At 46.2% G+C, this 20,822-nt stretch overlaps 1 protein-coding gene and 1 long non-coding RNA gene across 2 annotated transcripts in view; one reads left to right on the forward strand and one right to left on the reverse strand.

The window, feature by feature from the left end:
* Nucleotides 1-14,234: 14,234 nt before the first annotated feature.
* LOC131592615 (uncharacterized) lies at nucleotides 14,235-17,357 on the reverse strand. The gene is made up of 3 exons (XR_009280684.1): nucleotides 17,125-17,357; nucleotides 15,930-16,065; nucleotides 14,235-14,719 (listed from the first exon to the last, which is right to left on the reverse strand). It is a non-coding gene; the product is annotated as an uncharacterized LOC131592615 (long non-coding RNA).
* Nucleotides 17,358-17,550: 193 nt separating this feature from the next.
* Nucleotides 17,551-20,822, forward strand: part of LOC131592613 (aldo-keto reductase family 1 member D1-like) — a 34,715-nt gene continuing 31,443 nt past the window's right edge. The window contains exon 1 of the mRNA XM_058864229.1: nucleotides 17,551-17,803. Within this exon, the coding sequence (XP_058720212.1) occupies nucleotides 17,711-17,803 (93 nt within the window). The 5' untranslated portion in view covers nucleotides 17,551-17,710. The remainder of the gene's footprint in view (nucleotides 17,804-20,822) is intronic.

Consider the following 20,822-nt stretch of genomic DNA (forward strand, 5'->3'; position numbering starts at 1 on the left):
ATCTGAATTTTAAAATACCACCACTAGATATAGTCTTAGCTTCAGCCAACCAAGCAGAGGTGCTCCTGTAGCCCTGATGGCTTCTTCCAGTCACCCTATGCAACACCAGAAGCCAGGGAAGGAGCAAGGACTGTTGAGGGACTCTACAGTCTCATGGTTTCTGGACTACATTAGCTGCACCCATTACTTATGTGCTACAATCACACCCTGTGCTTAGGTGTGACATACCTCAAGTGTTCACAGCTGGCTGAGGAGAGTGGGTCCATTCAGGCTTGATTGCCACCTGTCTTTGCCTTTTTGACTGCCTGGGGAAAGCCACCAAGGTAGATTTGTCCCAGTCCTGATCTCAGCAGAAATTTCCTCTGGTACCCTGATGAAGAAGTAGAGGTTCAATGGGTGTAAGGCAAAGCATCTGTCAAGGGAGCAATGCCTGTGTATGCTCTCTGTAACTGGTCCTTACCTTCCAGAAGAGAAAATCTTACATTCCCCACATCCTGCCTGTGACATGAGGTTAGATATAATATGTTTAGGAGGCTTGGTCTGGCCTGTAGCCCAGCTGTCTGACCACAGTAACCACACTCTTTCCTTATAAACAGGACACTGTTTCTTCTGGGTATCTGGGATTTGCCAGTTCAGCTTTATTCAGCTCACTAGAATGATTTTTGTTGTTGTTGTCATTGTTGTTCTTAATGAATTTTCAAAAATCAAAGCAATGGCTGTGGAACACTGTTCAAAACCACTGATTTTTCTGCAGCTTTGGTGAAACATGGAAAAATCAGCTTGAAGTGGGTTGTTTAGTTATCAGAAAAGGTTCTCAAGGAAACTTCTCTGAGAAATGCTGTCATCTTCTGAGACTGACACTCACTTGCAGCTTATGTCATAGCTTACACAACAAAATCATCACCATCACTTCAGGCACTTCAAGCTGGGACAGAAGGACCAGTTGAGACCAGAGGTAAGTTCTGCTCTAGCAGAGCGTCAGGAGAATATAGTTAATGACCCCAGGGAGGATTTTCTTTCTGGTCCCCACTTAAAGCAACAACCACTAACCTCCTGCCTAATAGTTTTCACTCCTCATTCAATAACCTCTCTGTTTACATTACTCATCATGTAAATTGCCTGGACACAGTTACAAATAATCCCTTAATAATCACCACAAGATCTCCTGCTGTCTTGCTGTTCTCAGGTATTCTATGGTTGACTCTGGTCCTCACTCATAATTGCTCACTCTGACCTGAGTGAGGCGGCAGGATCACTGCTGCTCCCGCTCTGGATGGATGGCAGATCACAAGCACCTACTAAGAAAACACAGTTTGTTTGTAATAAACCTTCTCAGATTCCTTCCAGTCTCACATAGTATCCAAGCCTTGCCACCTGTTAAATCCTATCGGTCAGGACACTCTTAGGTGCTTTTAATCTGCCCTGGTATGGTAAGAGTGAAGTTTTCTGTCTTTGGCCAGAAAAGCCTCTGAGTCACCTTCTGAGGCGTGAGTTGGCTTTCTTCTGTGTTCTCTCAGGAATTCAAACATTCTACATTAGAGCGTATATAAAGTATACAAAATGGAGTTTTGGGAGGTTTAGAGCAAAAAGTAATAATCTTTAAACCATGGGAAGGGAGGTTCAGAATATGTGTAAGGGCCTGTTTTCCAGCAGTAGGGATGATGAAGCAGAGCACCTGGGGGTGGTGTGGGACCTTGAACCCTGGACATCCTTGAGGACAGGTCATGAAAACAGTCATGAGAGACATTTGCCTACAGTTGATTCTCCTTCTGAAGATGTGGCTTCCCAGCCCCATCACCTATCTGTGGTACCAAAGTGTCACAGAGGGAACAGTCATGCTGTTTGCTTGAATTTAAAATGAGATATGCTCCTTTGGGTACTGTGACAGTAGCACTTAGGGAAGATGCAGAAACTCTCTCTCTTTCAGATCCCGGCTGGGGTTATTTTATGAGGACAACTTTCCTATCAAAAAGGGGGCAGAGCTAAACCATTTCTCTGCCAACTCCACCCTCCATAAGCATATGCCAACCTCTCTTTGGACTTTGTCCTTGAATTGGAAAGGTAACCAGAAAGCATCAGATAAGAAACTGGACACATCAAAATAGTCAAACAAAGCCTGAAGGACTTTGACAATAAACACACATGGAGTGAAGACACTTTCACACAGATTCCTTATTTCAGCGTGTAGGAGGATCTACAGCAGGAATTTCATTCAGGAGAACAAAATACAACTTTGAGATCTTTATAGCAATCTCTAACCACTCTCTCTGGTACTTTTTGTACCACACACAGACTACAAGCTTACAGAAGTGTCAACTTTTGGGCACCATACCAACATGGGACCAGTGAATGGTAATGTAAGACAAACAGAGATAAGGAAAGAGGAAAAACAGTGAACAAATGCAAATGCACTTTTGTTGACCAGAAAAATCCTGACTTGCTTCTTAGAGAAGCTGTGGAGGTATCTCAACCAAAGAGGCCCCCTGAAGCAGAGTTCAACATAGTTTTAGCCAAGAAATGTTAGCTAAATAAATTGAGAACGTCATCAACATGACAAAGCAAAAGATATCCAGAGAGGGACAACTAAAATGTTCAGTGTACTCATGCCACTGCCAAAGGCCACTTAAACAAACTAAACGTAAAAGAGTTCAGCTGTTTTAGCTTATCAGAGAATTCATAGAGCAGCATTGTGCCAGTACAGCAAGGCCTGCCCAGGGCCTGGGAATCTTCCCAGCTCCATCCCTTCAACAAAATACCTCCCCCGGCAGAAGCTGGGTTGGAGATGCAGTGATGCTGGTGGAAATGGGCTCAGCTGTCTTAGCCTGTGTCTCTTGGAGGTGATACAGCTTTGCTGAGTTAATGTGCCCACAGCACAGCAGCAAGATTGCTGCCACGTGAAAAACATCAACCCACAGCCACTTACACCAGGTTCCTTCAAGGGACTCAATGCACTCCTAAATCAGTCTGTAACCACAGTCTCTTCTCCATTCCCTCCTAAACTGAATATGGTTTGTGTCAGGTCCATCCTTCCTCTTCCTTCTCCTCTCTCAATCATGTCAATGAAAGCAGACACACTAGAAATACATGCAATTCATTGTTCAGTGTAATTGCTTGAATTCCATTCCTAGTGGCATACTTCAAGGCTGCTAGTTCTTCTTAAAGTTAAAATACAGACTTCCACACTGGTCAGTTCAGAATGGGTAGAGTTACTGCTTTTCTTCCAGCTAAGCAAATTAACTGAATTTGCACACTGCAAAGCCCAGGTAGGTTTGCAGCTGTAGCACTAACATATGGAAAATGGTGGCTCAGCTGGGAAGTCTTTCAGCTCTTGGTGTCAGTAACTCTTGGACTCATGAAAGGAATTCTTTTCTTCTTCAACCAGATCTTCTCCTACCACTTGGATACCAGGCTGCTGTCTCTGCCCAAGTATGCAAATCTAAGCAAGCCACCAAAACAAGCATTAAAAATCTCCTTGGGAATAAAAGTACTGTTTGTACAAACTCTCACATCCTTCTCCCACCTTCCAAGCAAAGGCTGCTCCCGCAGCTGGTAAAATGAAGCTCTCCTGGTGAGGTGGGAGCGGAAGCATGATGGTTTATCCTTATGCACTGTCTTCAGTGTTTTGGTGAGTTAGGAAAGGACAGGACACCAAGCACATTCCATGGCACTCTGCCAAGCAGGGGCCCAAAGGGTAAACAGAAAGTAATGTACAGGATGCAAGAGCTTCTTTTAAAAAAAGAGGGGCACCAGATGGTCACTGAAATGATCCACAGCAGGGGAACATGAATGAACATTTCAGGTTCTGTTCTAACACCTTATTAAACATACACGCATATGTGTCTTAGGAGCAGGCTGAATTCTGGGAGAGCCATGTCAGGCTGAGATTTTGCAAATAATCCATCTCCTCCACAGTCCCCGGTGAAGTCACCACCTCAGCGCCTGGCTGTCCTGCTCCTTCCAGCATTACAGTTGAGCATAATCACCCCAATCATTTTTTTCCCCTGATTAAACTGACTTCCAGTGCCATTACAGTAAATTACCACAAGCAGGTTTTGTTCATTTGCTTTTTAACTGTGGACTCATATAACACAGCGTGCAAACCCTAACGAAGGGCATTTGTACGCCAGCGAGGGTCGATACCGCAGTTTAACAGAGAGCAGCTTTGTAAAGGGAGAACAAGGCTACTGCAGTGTGCTCTAGGGCTTTTACTTCCTATGGCCAGCGCCGGATCTCTGTTCCCTGTTAATGAACAGCTGCTGTTCATTCAGCCATTGAGGTGGTCCGGTGGGACAGGCTGCTGTGGGACAATTCAGAGGGGATGCACTGCATGCAAAGTCTCCCCTCTTATCTGAACGCTCGGCGCGAACAATGCCCAGCCGTCCATGCATAACACAAAACTCAGGAAGTCATACAGCATCCCTTAGGTTTCGTGCTTCTTAGTTCGAAGGCAGAGTGGGCAAGAAAAGGGCTCTGCCTTTCAGAGAAATGAGCTCTCTTAGAGCCAAGAGGTGGCCATCACAAAAGCTGTGTACCTTCAGCTGGGGATTCCAGAAGAGCTTTGGGCTATTAGGAGGTCTCCTCATCTGGTAGGACACACAAGTCACTCTCCCATATAGCCTAATGTTCCTGTGATTTTCATTCAGTGTCAGCAGACTCCTAATTACTTAATAGAAATACATTTCTAAAATTTGAACAGTGAAATGAAATTTCAAATGCCAGAAATATTTGTGCTCCCATCATTGAGTTTCTCTACAGAGAAGCATGCATTTGTTCTTTAAGAGGTCACAGGCTAAAGTCTTGGGAGCTGTTATAAGGCATCACACACTGATATAATAGGAAGGAACCTGGGTTCAGTGAGGCACAGCAGAGATTGACTGGAATTTGCTTTCAAAAGCCAGGTCCAGGAAAAATCTTTTCCTCTTCACCTTTCTGGAAAGGAACCAAAGTTTATCAAGCTTTGTCTACCATGATTTTTGACAAGTTTAAACACTATATCATGCATTTTTTGGAGGAGGTATGAAAATGGTATATTAATTGCAGTCTGCTCTTCATTGTTTTTCTTAAGCTAAAATAACACAAAGGTCAAACGAAACAAAGCAAAACCAAAACAAAACATACAAAAAACCCCTCACTTCATGCTGAAATAAGAGTCCAGGCACATGCACTAGTTTCCAATAAACCTGTTTAAACACACAGCTTCAATTAAAAGGGTGTAGCTCTTTTTTTTTACACAAGCCTTGAGACACAGCCTTGCCTAGGAATGGTGATGGGGACAGGGGGTTGAAGGCCAGCCCAAGGAAAACCTAGCCATGTGACTACATAGCCTTTTGGGCTGTCCTTTTCCTCCCAGCTAGCTGTCCATCCTGTCTGGGAACCTGGCTGCCTCCCCAAGCACACGTGAAGAGTGAGCCATGCTCCCAGCTGGTGTGCTGCAGCTTCACTGGCCTCACAACAGCCTCAGTCAAACCCCCCTCATCTTTTTTCTCTCTTCCTTGTAAAAGCAAATAAAACCTCCCAAGCCTCTCCAAAGGTGTTTGCCAAACAGAAATGAGGCAGAAACTCCAAACAGAAACATTGCCACAAACTAGATTATTTACAGGATCAGGAGAGAGAAATGCAAATACAAACATGGTAATTGCTCTATCCCTTTAGTTTCTATTTTCTCACCTTTTTGTTTTGGCACAAGAAATAGCCAGCATGTGACAGTAAGGTCAGGGTATCTCTGGTTACAGCAGTGCCTAAGAAACTTTGTTCTAGTAAAATGACACCATGCACAAGCCACATTATATAAAAAGCTAAGGGGGCACAGGCATAGGATATGAAGCACTTCAGACACTAAACTTCAGTGATGTGACCACTGCTACAGGTCCTGACCAAAAAGAAGAATCTGAGCCATGCTGAACTTGGCACTGCCATGGCAAAACAATTAGGGATAGCTGGAGAGGCAGTCCCACTTTTGCAGCTGCTGAGTTCATGCAGCCTGGGTCCCTACACAGAAATGATCTCCCTGATGTATTGCAGGGTGCTCACACGCCTCACAGACCTCTAGTTTGGGCAGGTAATGTGAACAGAACTAGGTAGCACTGTCAACATCAGCCACAGGGTAGGGGGAGAGTGAGTAGGATGTCCTTACCCAAAGGTTTGTGAGGCAACCACTCCTCCTGCTCTGCACAGCACAGTGCACCACAGCAAACAGCTGCTTTGTTTTTTGCATGTGTCTGTACAAGATTTCACATCCTCAGAGTGTCCTTCTCTCCTCTTTTCTGTTTGGGTTGAATCCCCAAACTACTGATTTTCACCTGGTTCCAAAGAATCAGTGAAAAAAATCAGTGTAGCTTGGGAAAATGTAGCGGAGACTCCCCAGAAGGTTCATAAACTTTTCACTAAGCTGGCCAGAGCTTCAGTTTTCTACCACAGTGTCTGAAAACAATTTGTCTGCTTTCCCATTTCATCAGGAGGCTATTGCACAGCTCTTACACTGATATTGCAGTAAGGACCTTTTGAAGCTACTGATTGGAGTGTCTTTTCTGTTTATTTTCTAATAAAAAAGAATCATATGCACTAAGCTTTCTAAAAAGCAACTGTGCCGGCACTCAGCCACAGAGGAAAGTACTGCAAAACCCCCTGATGCTTTTACTTAACAATAAATTCAGACAGTTTTGTTTACAAATGGGACTGACCTTTCATTTAACTAACTTTTTAAAGAAAATCTGGGAAAATTTATTAGTTCAGAGTCAAATACATTCTCTGAGCAACAAACAGGCCTCTGATCCCTTTTATTTACATCCAGACATTTCAAAAGCTGTTCAGTAGACATTTTCCAGTTTTCATTTAGTGAAGGCTTATCATGGTTTATACACTGATCCTGTTCCCATCAAAATTAACCACATCCCCACCAATATTATTAAGAGGAAAAGTCAAAAGGAGTGCTCAAAACTATGTGTTCCTACCAAAAATCTCAGCTTTTTTCCTTCACAGCTTAGATTCTCTCTGGACCTGCAAATCAAGTTTCCATAGTATCGCCAGTATCAACATGCAAGACTTTACCAAAACCCCTCCAAAAATTGCCAATTTGCTTTCCCCCCCCCCCCCCCCCCCCTTTTTAAATACAAACTTTACAAACAGTTTCTACATCCTTAAACATTGCTCAGGAGGGGAGCAGCCCCAGCCAGCAAGCTCACAGAGGCAGGGGCTTCAGGTCTACATCCAGGTCCAGCTGAGCTGAGGCTTGAAGTCAGTTGCTCCCTCACCTCCCTCCCCAGCAGACAGGCTTTTATCTCCTGAAATCTCCCCTCCTCAGGTTTCTTCCCACCATCATGTACAAAACTCTCCTTTTGCTTTGATGAAAAATGAAAACCAGACTTTCCAATCTTCACTTTTCATGAGGAAATCTTCCATCACCATGTCCTGCCAATCCCAATTGCTGCCTTATTAACACACAAGTATTTCAAAGGTACAGGACTGGAAATTTAGGCAGGAATTTTGGTGCAAGGACACAACATGTAACACAATGAGGATCTAGATGAGGAGAAAATTTGGGCGATCAAGGTTTATACAAATGTGTTTCTATAGTAGAGATGATGATTTCTGCAGAACAGAGAATATTTCCAAAAATGAAATTGTCCTGAAAAGAACAAGAAATGGAAAAGGTACAAATAGGAGAAGGAGACAAAATGAACAGATTTGTAATAGAAAGGGACCTTTAAAATACAATGATAGGGAAGGCTATAGTGAATTTAAATACCAGCCTGCAATAAACTCCGTGTAACATGATCCCTGAACACAGCCCTTAGGGAGGCTTCAGCTACACTTTCCAGGCATATCTCTTCAACCTTGTCTCTGTCACATAAACGAACTGAAATGAACATATGTTTTTAAGTTTGTTTCTAAAATAACCAGACTGGAGCAGAAATACTGCACTGCCCACACTAATTCTCCCCCCACCTTCCTCAGGGGAGAGAGCAGAGAAAAACCATGCGTGTTAGTCACATCAGATGAAGTGCTACAGTGACGAAGATTTATACAAAACAGAGACAAAAAAAGCCTGTCAGGTCCCAGCTGCGGGTGAGCAATGAGCTGTGAGACCAGGAGGGTGACATTGTGCCAAGGCCCACTCACCTCCAGCCTTGATGGGCTCCCCAAAATACACACATCAGCCCTGCAAGTGTGCAGGGAATCACCAGACATGTTGAGGGGATGTGCCAGCCTTCTGCAACGCACAGAGCTGAGGATGTGCACCAAGAGCACCCTGGAAATGGATTGGGCAGGGGGGGAAGGTATTTCTGCCCCAGCCTCTTCTGCCCCTTCACAGACAGAGGTAGACCACATCCAAGGCACTCTAGGTAACTCTTTCACCTCTCAGAGGATGCTACAACAGGCCAAGATATGCCCTGAGAGGCTCATATCTAAAGATCAAGGTTCCTGGTGTTTTAATCACAGTAACAACTGGAAAGGAATTACTCCTGGTATGACAAAAGGCTGGTGGATGAAGGGATGGGGAGCAGCCCTGAGGAGCACTTCCGAGTACTGGAGGCTGAAAGGTTGGACATGACCCAGCAGCATGAGCTTGCAGCCCAGAAAGCCAAGTGCATCCTGAGCTCCATCAAAACATTTATATTTCTCACACGACTGCAAGTACAACGCTACCTAGGGAAGCAAGCTGTGACTGCATCTACATTCCTTCATCTCCTGTCTACCCTAGACACTGAGCCCTGCAGATCCTTTTCCTGTCATAGGCTGCTTGCTCCTTGAAATGTAGGCTGAATGACCTCCATGGGAAAAAAAGGACATTTTATGCCTTACAATAAGGGGAACTATATACCTGAAATGGAAGCTTGGTTTGTAATGAAATTCAAGAATTCAGACATATGGATTTTCTAATAATCAGTATTACGCTCACAAAAAGTCTCCTTTCTCCATTTGGAGACTTGAGGATTTTAAGAAAGGCTTATCTGAAAGACACATCATCAAACTGGTAGGAGAACCTAAACCCTCCTGTCTAAAATGTCACTTAATTAAGATTTAAAATACCTCTGTAAATGAAGCAAATAGGAAGAATGAATTTCTGCTTTGGAGCATTTTATTCATTGTCTGCCCACAACAGTATTGTGCATAAGTAGTTTAATTTCTGTCACAGTATTGGCTCAGCATCAGCAGAGAATATATAGCAATTTACTTCTTAAATGGTTAAAAATTTCAGGATCTAGCACTTCAAAGGCATTTTGACTACAATGGAAAAAATTTACTTTGTAAAATCTTAGAAAGCTCAAATTGGCAATGTCTCTTTAATTGGCTTTAAAACATTTAATAAAAGTTTTATGATACAATCCTACCCTACAGCCACCATTAATCCGATGTGGCTGTGAGAGATACCACGCAGTCTACGAAAGCTGGAAGAGAACATTTTGTTTTGTTTCCCACCTATTAGTGTTTACTAAACCAATTACAGGAGATTTAACAAATAATCTCAGAAAAAGAAGCTGCTGCTGCAAAAAAAAAAGAAGCTCCCCTTTCTTGTTATGACAGGCAGTCCCATGACTTATTCTGGGTTCTAGCCCCAGCTCTGCCCCAACAGTTCTCCAGTCTTATGCAAACAAGGAATTGTTCATGTCTTTCTATTTCTTAATCCCCAACTGGATCACCACCATTTGATTTGCAGAGATGCTACACAACGCCTTGGAGAGGAGGTTAACATCATGTTGCCTCATTGCACAAGATGACAAAAGGCATGGAAAAGTGGCAGGGGCAGAAGGATGAGACTTACATAAAATGTAGATATTTGGGCACAGGCTTGAGTAAACCTGACAATGACATTTCAAAGGCAAGGTGGCATGGAAGGTGGTATGGAAGTGTCAGGTTGGTAGAGCTTGGCAGAATATGATAAGCACGTCTCACAATGCATCAGGAGATTTCTTAATCTGCCAATGTACATGCGAATGTCAAAAATTCAGTGGCAATTTGGGAAAAGAAAAGCAGAAAACAGAAAAAAGATTTCCATCTGTAAAGCAGACAAAAGAAATGGCCACTGCAAATTGAGTGCCTACCTAGAGGAAAACCCCCCGCTGTGGTCTGCGTGCAGCACCTTGGTACAAAACATGGAATGAAGAGCTGAACATAGCTGTAAATCCCACCAGCCCTGATAGAACATCTACTCATAAAACACGGATGCTCAAGTGGGGCTTCACATTTTTTGGCAGCATCACTCAGCTCCCACCAGCACTGCCCGCCTCCTGGGCTGCCAGCTCCAGGACAAGGACTAACCCACACAAAGATGAGTTTATCGGGCCTTTTAAAGCATTCTGGCACGCTTTAAAAAGCATACAGGCAGGCTAAAATGCATCAATGTGATGTTTTAAAGCCTACTCTTCTAAATTTCCTGTTTCTTTTGACACAGAGCATTGCCCACCAGCAGGTAGCACCAGCAAAACCCACAATACCATTTGTTTTTAACGTGTCCATGGAAAATATCTGCAAGCAAAGAAAACAGCAGGAGGTCAGACTTTACCTGTGGGGTTCTCTTTACAAGCTAATAGTTTCCTCCTCATGACCTTAGTTCCTGCCCAAGTGAGATTTACTTCAAAGGGAGAGCTTCCCCAGGCTTGAATCTGGAAGTGCTGTGACCAAAGGGGACTGGCCACTTTGGGACCCTCATCTCCAAGCCTGTGCTGCCTTCATTCTTTTAAATAGTAAAAGATATGGAAGAGAAACTGCAAGAGCCTGCTCCCTGTTATTTTCTCTTGCAGCCATTTGACATGTGGTGTGCTGTATGAAAATGATGTGCATTTTTCACACTGTCCTGACTGCAAGAAGGTGCTGGTGCAGCCCTGCTGCAATTAGTCATTTGTGTCTGCTTGTTGCTGGAGGCAAGGAAAGAAACAACATGCCAGTGAGGCTCCTAAAGCAGGTAACATGGAAAACAGCTGTTTACCCAGTGCAAGGAAGTAAAATGATCATTCATCAGAGCTGAACTAAGAAAGCCTGTACAGCCCTGAGATGGACCCAAGGGAGCTGCGAGAGATTACGTGTCAAGTAAACATGGGAGTTGGCAAGAATAGTGGTCGTGCACTGAGGTGAACCCCTGACCAAGCTCTACATTAAAAAAAGAGGCAAGAGAAATCTCACATTTTTGGAACATGCTAAGATCTGGTGATGAGTCTAACTCTGTCCCAAGAACCTGTTTTGAAGTAAGGGACTCTCAATGACTCCCTCCCCATGAATCAGGAGTTAAAAAAATCCCAAACCGCAAACTCTCGAAACACCTTGGTTGCATCATACAGGCAGCATCCTCCCACAGAAGCTGTCTCTATTTTGGGTGAGGAACAGAGGTTACACAGCGGGAGCCACCACCACCACTGCTCCCTCGGGAGGCAGGAGGGACTGTGAACAGACAATCAGCTCTTCCCAAGCTTCTGCCACAGCTTACTCAGCCCTGGGTGCAACACACAGGGTATCTCCCATCAGCATCAGGTGGATGGCGTACTGGAAATCATCAAGACGGGGCTTAGATTTGCGGGATGCCAAAGGGAAGGGGTTTATACAGGGCAGGATCAAATAGCAGGCCAGACTAACTGAGGTGAGATATGAGGACACTTACTCAGGGCCAAAGGTTAATGCCTCCCCACATGACAGGGGTCGGTATCTGAGGAATCCAGAGGCCACCACATAGCTACTGACCTTTGGCTGGGGATCTGAGAGGCAGCGCTCACCAGCTCTCAGGTCACTCATGTGCCAGAGCAGACAGTCAGGAGAAAAAACTAAGGCACTGTTCTAGAAGAAAGTGATATATCAGTAGAGTGTCAGGGGTAGGAAATAAACTGGCTCAGTTTGCTGCAAGCCCTGCTAACACCAAACTTGAGCATGAAGACAGTGCCCAAAAGAGGGCAGGCTCATGAGACAATGCCTGTATAAGTGACACTGGTACAGGACTAGAGCATTACCTTTCCAAAGAATTAGGAGGATTATTTTTTCAAACTGAGCAACTCTTTCCCTTTCCCAGCAGTTTCTGATCTTCCAAAGGAGCTCCTCACCCTCCACAGGAATTTTTCACCCCGTAAGTAACACTCCCTGGATTCTAATGGAGCAACTCAAGCTCCTGAAGCGGACACCAAAGGGAAAAGGGCACATTTTAGGGGGTTGTACTGGTAATGCCAGACACTCTCCTGTTGTGCCAAGGGGAACACGGTGGTGGATAAACAGCCTGGCTAATTTGGCTCTTGTGTTGTGAGGTTTTGCTTCCCCTAGTCTCTGTGTGGCTGCTGCTTCTGGTACAGCATCCACCACAGCTTCCCTCAGTGACTACAACCCAAACCAGAGCGGGGTTAAACTGCTGAGCAGGCCCTGGCTATTTGCACAGCCACTTCCCCCCGAGGACCATCCCACAGCATGCAGCACAAGGGCTGTGGCAGTGGCATTCCAGGGGATGCCACAGCCCGGGGCTCTGCACCTGTCCCAAGGTGGCATGGAGACAGGGAAGGACTGGGATGGTCACTGGTCCCTGGGGAAGCCCCTGTGCCTTGGTGCAGCATGAGCACATCCCCACAGGCACAGGAGTGGTGGGAGCATAATCTGGAGCAGCTGCTGGCATTCTTCCTGTACCCCAGGAGTGATCAAAGGCTTGCAGTGGCTTCACTTTCCCAATGTTACTAGAAGCAATGGAACAGCATCAAGGATACATCGGAATTTCCCTTTTATCACAGCTGTAGCCACAGAGCATTTATAGGAAGCAGAAGGGATAAGTGACCCAGCCATCAAGTATTTTCCTAAATCTCTCCATAGGCACAAGTGGTAGGCACATTTTCTCCCTGTCTTCATGCTCTCCTTGGGGATCCAGAAGTGCTGGAAAAGTCAGGCCAGAGGAGGTCTTTGGAGAACAGATACTTCTTTGCAGGATTTGCAGAGAAGAGTTTTCCTAAAACTGTACATACATCATAATTCCCATCACTGCCAAGCAGTAAGTCTTGAAAGTTTGAAGGCAATCATTGGTCTTTCAAAGAAGAATTTACCAAGAACTAGTCCTTAGCAGAGATAAAAGTTATTGCAATAAAAAAAGAGCACGTCACTTAAGTGTTTCATTGTTTGCCAAGTAGTTTACATGCACCAGTGGGAGACAGGGAAAAAAAGGTGTTTGCATAAAAACTGCAAGGAATGCCCATTACATCACACTTCCCAACAAAGCCCAGGCTGTTATCCTGGCAGTGATCAGCCTCATTGTGCAACAAACATCACCAAAGGGAAAAGATCACAAATGCTTCCATATGAGGAATCCCTTGGTCACTAAATGAAGGAATCATGAAGGCAGTGTAAGGGACCATTCTTCTCATCAGGTGCCCTCGAGAAGTATATTGGGATATATGGGTGATTATTGTGATAATCTGTGAAAATAGAATAAAAGATGCTACAATTTTTTTTTTTTTTTTTAAACAGAGAAGTGTTCTTCAGTTCAGCTTATATCGTTTGTGGCAGAAGTAGCAAGAACTAAAAAAGCAATCACACTTCATGTATAGGCCCTCTACTAAGCACACACACCTTATTTCTTGGAGTTTAAAAATGAAGCTAGAAGTTTTCCTTTATATGTGTTGCTTTATTATCGGTAATGGCAAAATAGAAAATAAATATTAGTCTTGCACATGCTACCAAAATCTCTAAGCTAAATAGTTGAAAATACATATGTAAATATCCCACATGCAGGACAGACACATGCTATTTTATGTGAGTTATTAAAGGACTAGGCTGAAAATATGCAGACTTTAAGACCGTGTTTTAAGAAATTTTAACTAAAAACACATGCAGAGTATACATTCTAGCAGATAATTACACAGAGTGGAGCACGACTCATAGAGAAAATAGAAACTGTAGCAACATGCATTTTTTATCTAACAAATACAAGTATTATAAAAGTACTTTCAATTTTCCTTTTTAAAAAAAGCTCATTTTTAGGCACTACAGGTCACCCACCTCTAGAATCTTACCGATCTAATCTGCAATGTGTAAACACACCTAGATCAAGAAGATTCAGGTGAACACTATTTTTGACACGTTCTCTTGTCCAAAACAAGTTAAAAAAAAAAAGGGGGGGGGGGGGGGAAGCAACCCATGAATGTCCAAGAAAACGTGAAATCTAAATTATGACAAGGCCAGTCCTTCTAAATCAATGACTCTTTCTCCTTCCTTCCAAGAACTGGGGATTCTATATTTAAAGGCCTCACACGTTTTCTCCCGTTCCCAGGGTACTTGGCAATTTGAGATAAAATGAGTAAAAAGGTGACCTCTTTACTTTAAAAGATCCCTGGCCAGTTTTGCCCAGGTAAAGAGGCCGTTGAGTACTTTCTTTACCTGAGATTTCAGCAAGTTTTTAAGAGCAAGAATCCTCAAATGTCTGACCCAGTTTTCCTGAAAAAAAACTTAGATCTAATTTTACTTTTTATTTTTTTAATCTACTTTATTTGTGTGGAGATTCAGGGGGTGGGGAACAGAACACATATAAGATGCTGCTTTTGAAATCTCTGCTCTTTACTTAGGTCTGAGATGACTAATGCAATTCTAAAACCCTGCACCATCAAGACATGAATCACAAACCTACCTTACTTGCTTCTGAAGGTGTTTTGTGTGATTTAAGAGCTTCACTAGAGAAGGCAAACTTGTGTTGATAGGATGGCAGCACTCATTACTTGCTAGTCAGGCCAGGCTGAAATGTCACTGGTTTTGTTTCCTAGAGAAAGAACTGAGATCACATCTGCATTTTATAAAAGCTCCTGAATTGTTACTGATCGACAACTACCAGCAGCCAACGCTTTGCCTCTAGAAACTTGCATTGTTTTGCAGTCAGAGTTGTTAGATACCGTGTCCTCATAAAAAGTCTGGTTAAGTCATTTAAGCTCTGAAATTGAGAACCGCGCTTCTCTGAACAGCTAACAGAAATTATTGCTAACAAGAATTACATGTGACAGGCTTCAGGCTCCATTATTTGGCTTTCTTTGTTCTTTAAAGGATATTAATTATCAACTGAAAACCTGCTAGTATTTCTAGCTTCCATAAATAAGGTTCTTTTTGGTTAGTAACTTGGGTGTAAGGGGGGGGGGGGGGGGAAGTCAATTCCCTATCTATTTTCTGGGGTTTAATTTAAAATCTGGAAAGGCAGTGGAGCAGTAGGGTAGGGAGCTAGAGTTATGGGACTTTAAAACTCTCATGTGTAAGAGGTGTTCATATTATTTGCTGTCACTTAAGCTGCAAGAGTGGAGGGAAGGACTTATAAAATCCTCTTCCTCTCTCCAACTTCTGGGGCAAGCACATTGACTAGTTTTGTAAGGACCAGCCCAGCAGTGAAGCTGGAAGTGAGGTGACTTTTGCCTGTTAACGTGATGAGTGCCCGGAGCTTGTGCCCGTGGCAGGAGTGCCTGTTGTGGCTGGCTTGCCTTGTGGGTGATGGACCACTTTGCCTTCCTGTTCCTAGAAGCACAAGTCCTTCTCCTGCCCAAGCTACCTGTTCGTGAATTATGGCAAGTCCATCAATCCTTCTTTCACAGTTGTCATTGAAGGCTATCACATGTCAGGCTCGTGTACTCCTGCCAGAGAGGCTCCTTGCACTTGCTCTTCTCCCCAGGACAGGCAGCGCAGACACAGCTGTGCTTTGCTTAGCTCGGGATCACGCGCAGCTCCGGGCACGCGTTGCTGTCTTGCCAGAGCACATGAGTGAACTGGATGTGCTCTGAGCCCAAAGCAAATGAGCCAAACTGCACCCCAAAACTCCCCAAAAGATGCTGGATTGAGAGGAATTATGGAAAAGCAGGTTGTGGAGTGGACTTGGAGCACAGAAGTGAAGAGATAGGAATCAGCTGCTGGGCAGCAGAGCCTCTTCATGAAATGCTAGAATGGGACTGGAAATAAGGAAGTCCCTGAATGTCCTCTGCCACATCAGACTCTCCTCTACTCACCCCATTTCCATCTCTCCATGTGTTTGCTCCTCTACTGGAAATACAATAGAATAATAGCTATAGCTTAGACACGCAGCTGGCATTGACTTGTCCTCCTACAGAGTGTGCTTGGCACAGAGAGACGTCGGAGCTGCTCCTGTAGCAAGAAAGCGGTAATCAGTACATGGGAACAGGGGGCATGGAGATGGCCACTGGTTTTCCTTCCTCCTGCAGGTACCCACAGCTTGCAGCAACACGCAGACAGGGTCCAGCAGGATGAGCCTGCCCACAGTAACTACAGCCAGGTTGCAGTTTGCCTCAGCTTCCCCACCTTGAGATGGAACCCAGCCTCCTTACAGGCAGCTCTTTGCACTGTGTTGCCCAGATAAAGCACAGTCTCTCACTATACCTCAGTCACACTCAGTCCACTTTCCAAGGAGCGTTTTACATTCAACCACAGCACCCTGCCTTTGTCCTGCAGGACATCCCAAGTGTCTAGAAATTTTTGGGTTGGGATTAGTTGACTTGCACTTACTCCTGAACTTCTTGGAACATTCCTCAATGTGGAAGTGGCAGTTTTTCCATCTCAGGAGACCCTCGCAGATATCTAATGAGGAACACTAAAAGGGTCTCATGGTAGGCTATTCTCCGGGCAGGTTCTCAGCCCTAGGAGCAACCAGCCCTTTCCCCGAATGCAAACTAGTGCACACCTGTTGATTTCAAGAGCTGAAGAGATAAATTATCATGATGGATCCATTAACCCCTCTTGGAATTGCATAATCTGATGAACTATTACCATGCATGGAAAGCTAAGTAGGGTATTAGAGGAGATAAAATAATCTGCCAGGCAAAGACCATTGTTATGGTTAAGGAATAACGTTCTGTGAAGGCTTAATTTCAGGATGGTCTAGGAAGACCTAAAAGACCATACACTTACAGATCAAATGTGGAGAACATAGATGTCACAAAGCAGGTGGTTCAGGACAGGGTACATATGCAGAGTCGTGTAGAAGCATGGCCCTGAGTATTCTATGAGGACTAGAAAAGACGGTAAGAGATGTGTGATGAATTTCATAAAGGATATTGTCTCCTTCTGGGCTATCAGCATTAGGAAATACATACATTTTTTTCCACTGTGGAGCAGAACCAGACCACGAGGAACTTGAGCCCATTCACTGTAATTTGGGACTCATGCTGAGGCAGAGAAACTACTCACCCGTCTGGGATTTCCTTCCTTCCTTGCCTCTACAGTAGTGGGTTTCAACCCCCGGAAAGGAGAGGTGGAAACTGTTCTACACCTCTGTGGCAACATTTCCAAGACCTGCCACCCCAAACCCCGGGAAGCCGGTGCCCCGCTGCCGGCAGCTCCCGGTCGGGCAGCCCGAGGGTTCCCCGGCCAGTGGGCAGCAACGCCCCGAGCCGCTCAAGGTGCCGGTGGCCCACGGCCCTTGAGGCTTGCACGGAGCAGCCTTTGCCGGGCCCGCGGGGGTCGCGGCGGGGCCGTCCCAGCGCGGGGCGGTGCGCGGGGAGCCGGTGGCCGCGGGCCCGGGGCGGGGCCGGGGCGGTGCGCGGCGGGGCGCGGTGCAGGGCAGCCGCGGGCACACGTGGCTCAGCCCCCCAAAAAGGCGCTCCCCGGCGGCGGGAGAGAGCAGTTCGTCCCTCGGTCCCCTCAGAGCCACCGCCGGTCCGCTCCGTCCAGCCGTCGGTGCCGGTGCCAGGGGCTGAGGTTGGGCTGCGAAGCGGCGGCTCCCGCCCCCTGCGGAGTCAGCCCCGGGTCCGGGGCGGCCCTACCTGCGGGCACGATGAACCTCACCGCCGAGAGCCACCGCATTCCGCTAAGCGACGGCAACAGCATCCCGCTCTTGGGGCTGGGCACCTACGCCGACCCCCAGAAAGTAAGTCCGGGGGCGCCGCCGCAGTCCGGGGGCAGGTGCCGGCCGCCCTCGCTGCAGCCCCCCGAGCCGCGGCTACCCTCCTCCTTTCCTCCCGTCCCGGCCGCTTCTCTCTTTGCTCCTTTCCCCGTGCGAAGTTAAAGACCTGGCTCTACTATGAGCGATGCGGGCAGTGCGCGGCTCGTAGAGGAGGAAAAGGTGGGAAGAAATAATAAAAAAATAATCCCGCCCAGTTTGCGGTGTGCTGCAGCTGTCACTGTCGCCCACCGCCCCGCGCCGCTGGGCGCACGGGCAGGGGTGCGGGGGACTTGGAGTCGGGATGGTGCCGTGCAGTGCCCGGGTCGGGAAGGGATGGGACCCCCGGCAAGACGTCAGGGAGCCCTCGGTCCCCCGGAGCCAGGAGGGACGGTGCCGTCGGTTCCCCTCCCTTGCCCCCTGCGCCGAGATAGATAAATAAGATAAGGGATTTCGGACCGTCTTGCGGCTGCCCCCGATACTTTCCAAGTAATGTTCCTGACACAAGGACCCAAATTCCTGCATCCTGACTCCTGAGGCTCCCACAGCTGACTGCCAGCGGCCAAACCACTCTCAAATATTCTGCATCCTTGGGTTTAGCGCCGGGCAGGCATCCCGTCTGACCGTGCCGGTCGGCTGCACCCGTGGAGGCTGGGGAAGCACACCTGATGCTTCTTCCCTCTGCGGACCTGGGAGCGCAAAGGCAATTCAGAAGCCACTGCCTTTTAAAGCTCTCCTAAACTACCTGATCTTTCATCAGTTCTCTTTTTTGTTTGTTTGAAGAGTTGGAAAAGAGGCACCGTGGCCAGAACCCTTCTTGTGTAATAGCTGCGACGCAATGTGTGTATGTGCATGTGTGTATGACTCCACATATCACATGGTATTTAAAAGTACATTTTTAAAGAAAACTCTTGATTAAAGCCATTTACCAACCACAAATGCATCAATAACGGTGTCGAATTTTTAACAAACACAACTTCAGGTAATGCATGAGTGATGCAGAAAGGATGTAGAGACATCCTCAGGACTGCAGATCTCACTGGTTAACTGTGCTGGTATTCATGACTTCAGAGCCTGGGCATCATCCCCCACACATCACTAAACTTTCGGGAGATATTTTCAGCTAGTGCATTCTTTGAATAATGGTTAGTGAAACAAAATTGAGGTCTCTATCAGGAGTTTTGATATAGCAAAGCAGAATGTTGCATAATTCAGTGTCAAAATAGCTCTGAGTGAACTTGAGGCATCTTTTTCCAGACGTGTACAACATGCCCCCAACCCTCAAGTTGCAATTTTTTGCCCTAGTTAAGAAAAATGCAGCTGCCAGCACAAGAGCTCCTACCTTGCTACACTCCCAGCCTGCAGCCCGGACAAGCTGTGGCCCAACAGTGTGGCATCAGGCAGGGAGCCCAGAGTGGCAAGTAACCTGCCGGAGCTGAGAGGGGAGCTGGATGGGATTCCTCTTACGGAGGCAGCTTCTCGGCACTGTTGTTTCCCTGCTAAGAATTCATTCTGCAGGAATTCAGCTGTCCCAAAATCAACAGAGCAACAGATCTGCTTCTTCTCTCCTCGTCCTGCAGAAACCTGGTGCTTCCTTCCTTTGCCCTCCTGTGGTTCGAGGTGTACAGCGAGCCTTTGCATGGAGCTCAATGAGCCAAAACGAATCATTTTTAGGTAGGGCTGGTTTTCAGCCCCAGGTAGGGCTTTTTGCTTTTCGCATACACGTCCTTTGTTTTCTGCTAACAGAAGGTGGGGAGGACAGGATAATGCAGGCAGGGCAGGCATTGCTACGGCAACTCCAATTTAGAGCAATTGAAGGCGCTGTGTAACTGTACCCTCAGCGGGGACGGGTGCACATATCCAACCACCCTTTCTCCTTCCCTCTGCCTTTGTAGTTTGATTTTCTGAGCTTTCTCTTTCTACACGATAAACACGTTAGAAAGTTATGGGTGGGAGGAGGAGCTGAGAAGAGGTAGAGAAAATAGCAGTGATAAGGCACTTGCCACAGTCTTATTTTCGCAGAAGACCAGGTGAAACAATGTGTTTATCTGCGGAGCCGGGCTGGAGCTTTACGCTAGGATTAGAACTGCTATTTGAGTCTAGGAACTTGTCACAGAGAGCAGCTGGAGAAACGCAGCGGCAGCAGCGTGCCGTGGGATTTGTAGCAGAGTTGTGCTGCTGGTCGGTGATGGGGCAGGACGTTTAAATAGGTCACGGCTTAAAATTTGCCCGTTTCCAAAAGGCTGCTTTGCTGATAAGGGGGGTGGGGGCTTCTGTCAACTCCTTGCTGTGGCAGCGGAATGCTACTTGGCTGGGACATGCTGCTTTGCCGAGCGCTGACTTGCGCCTGGTGCAACTTCCAGCGAGATGCCTGGCGAGGTGTCTGTCCCGTTCCTCCTGCCTCAACAGCTGAAAGGTTTTGTGGCAACCCACGACCAGGCAACCCAGGAGTTTCAAGGTTTATCTTAAGCAGTGAGGCTATAAACTAGCGCTGACACGTTTCTCTTAAAATGCTTAGCTGTAGCCTTTTGTGGCTGAATTGCTTAAGAAGCAGCATCTGAGCCACCCATTCTCCAGTGGTGGGGGCAGGCAGCTGGTGGTAGCAGCAGCTCAAGCCAGCCCCAGCACCCTATTTCTGCTCATGAGTCAGATCCCTGCAACTTCCAGTTATTTTGTGCTTTGATATAAAATACAGAGCCATTCATTTGTCAGATTATTCATCTTGCTCTTGATGACAGGTTTTTGATTTTATACTAGTTTGTTGATTTTTTTTTTCCCCCCAAAGGTTATTCACCCTGGCACCTCCGTGTCAGAGCAGCTTGTCCAAAACAAATCTGTTTTCTCAGCGTCAGGCTGTAGCCCAGTAGCTCATAATGAGCCCGGAGTGTTCTTCCTGAAGTGCAGGAATGTGCTCGCTGGTTAAGCCAACCAGGCAGATTTAGTTAGCCATGGAACAGGGAAATCTGCTTCTCCGGCAGCAGCCGGTTAGAAGAAAACAAAGGCAGGA

Source organism: Poecile atricapillus, chromosome Z (genome assembly GCF_030490865.1).
Source record: "Poecile atricapillus isolate bPoeAtr1 chromosome Z, bPoeAtr1.hap1, whole genome shotgun sequence".
Lineage (NCBI taxonomy): Eukaryota > Metazoa > Chordata > Aves > Passeriformes > Paridae > Poecile > Poecile atricapillus.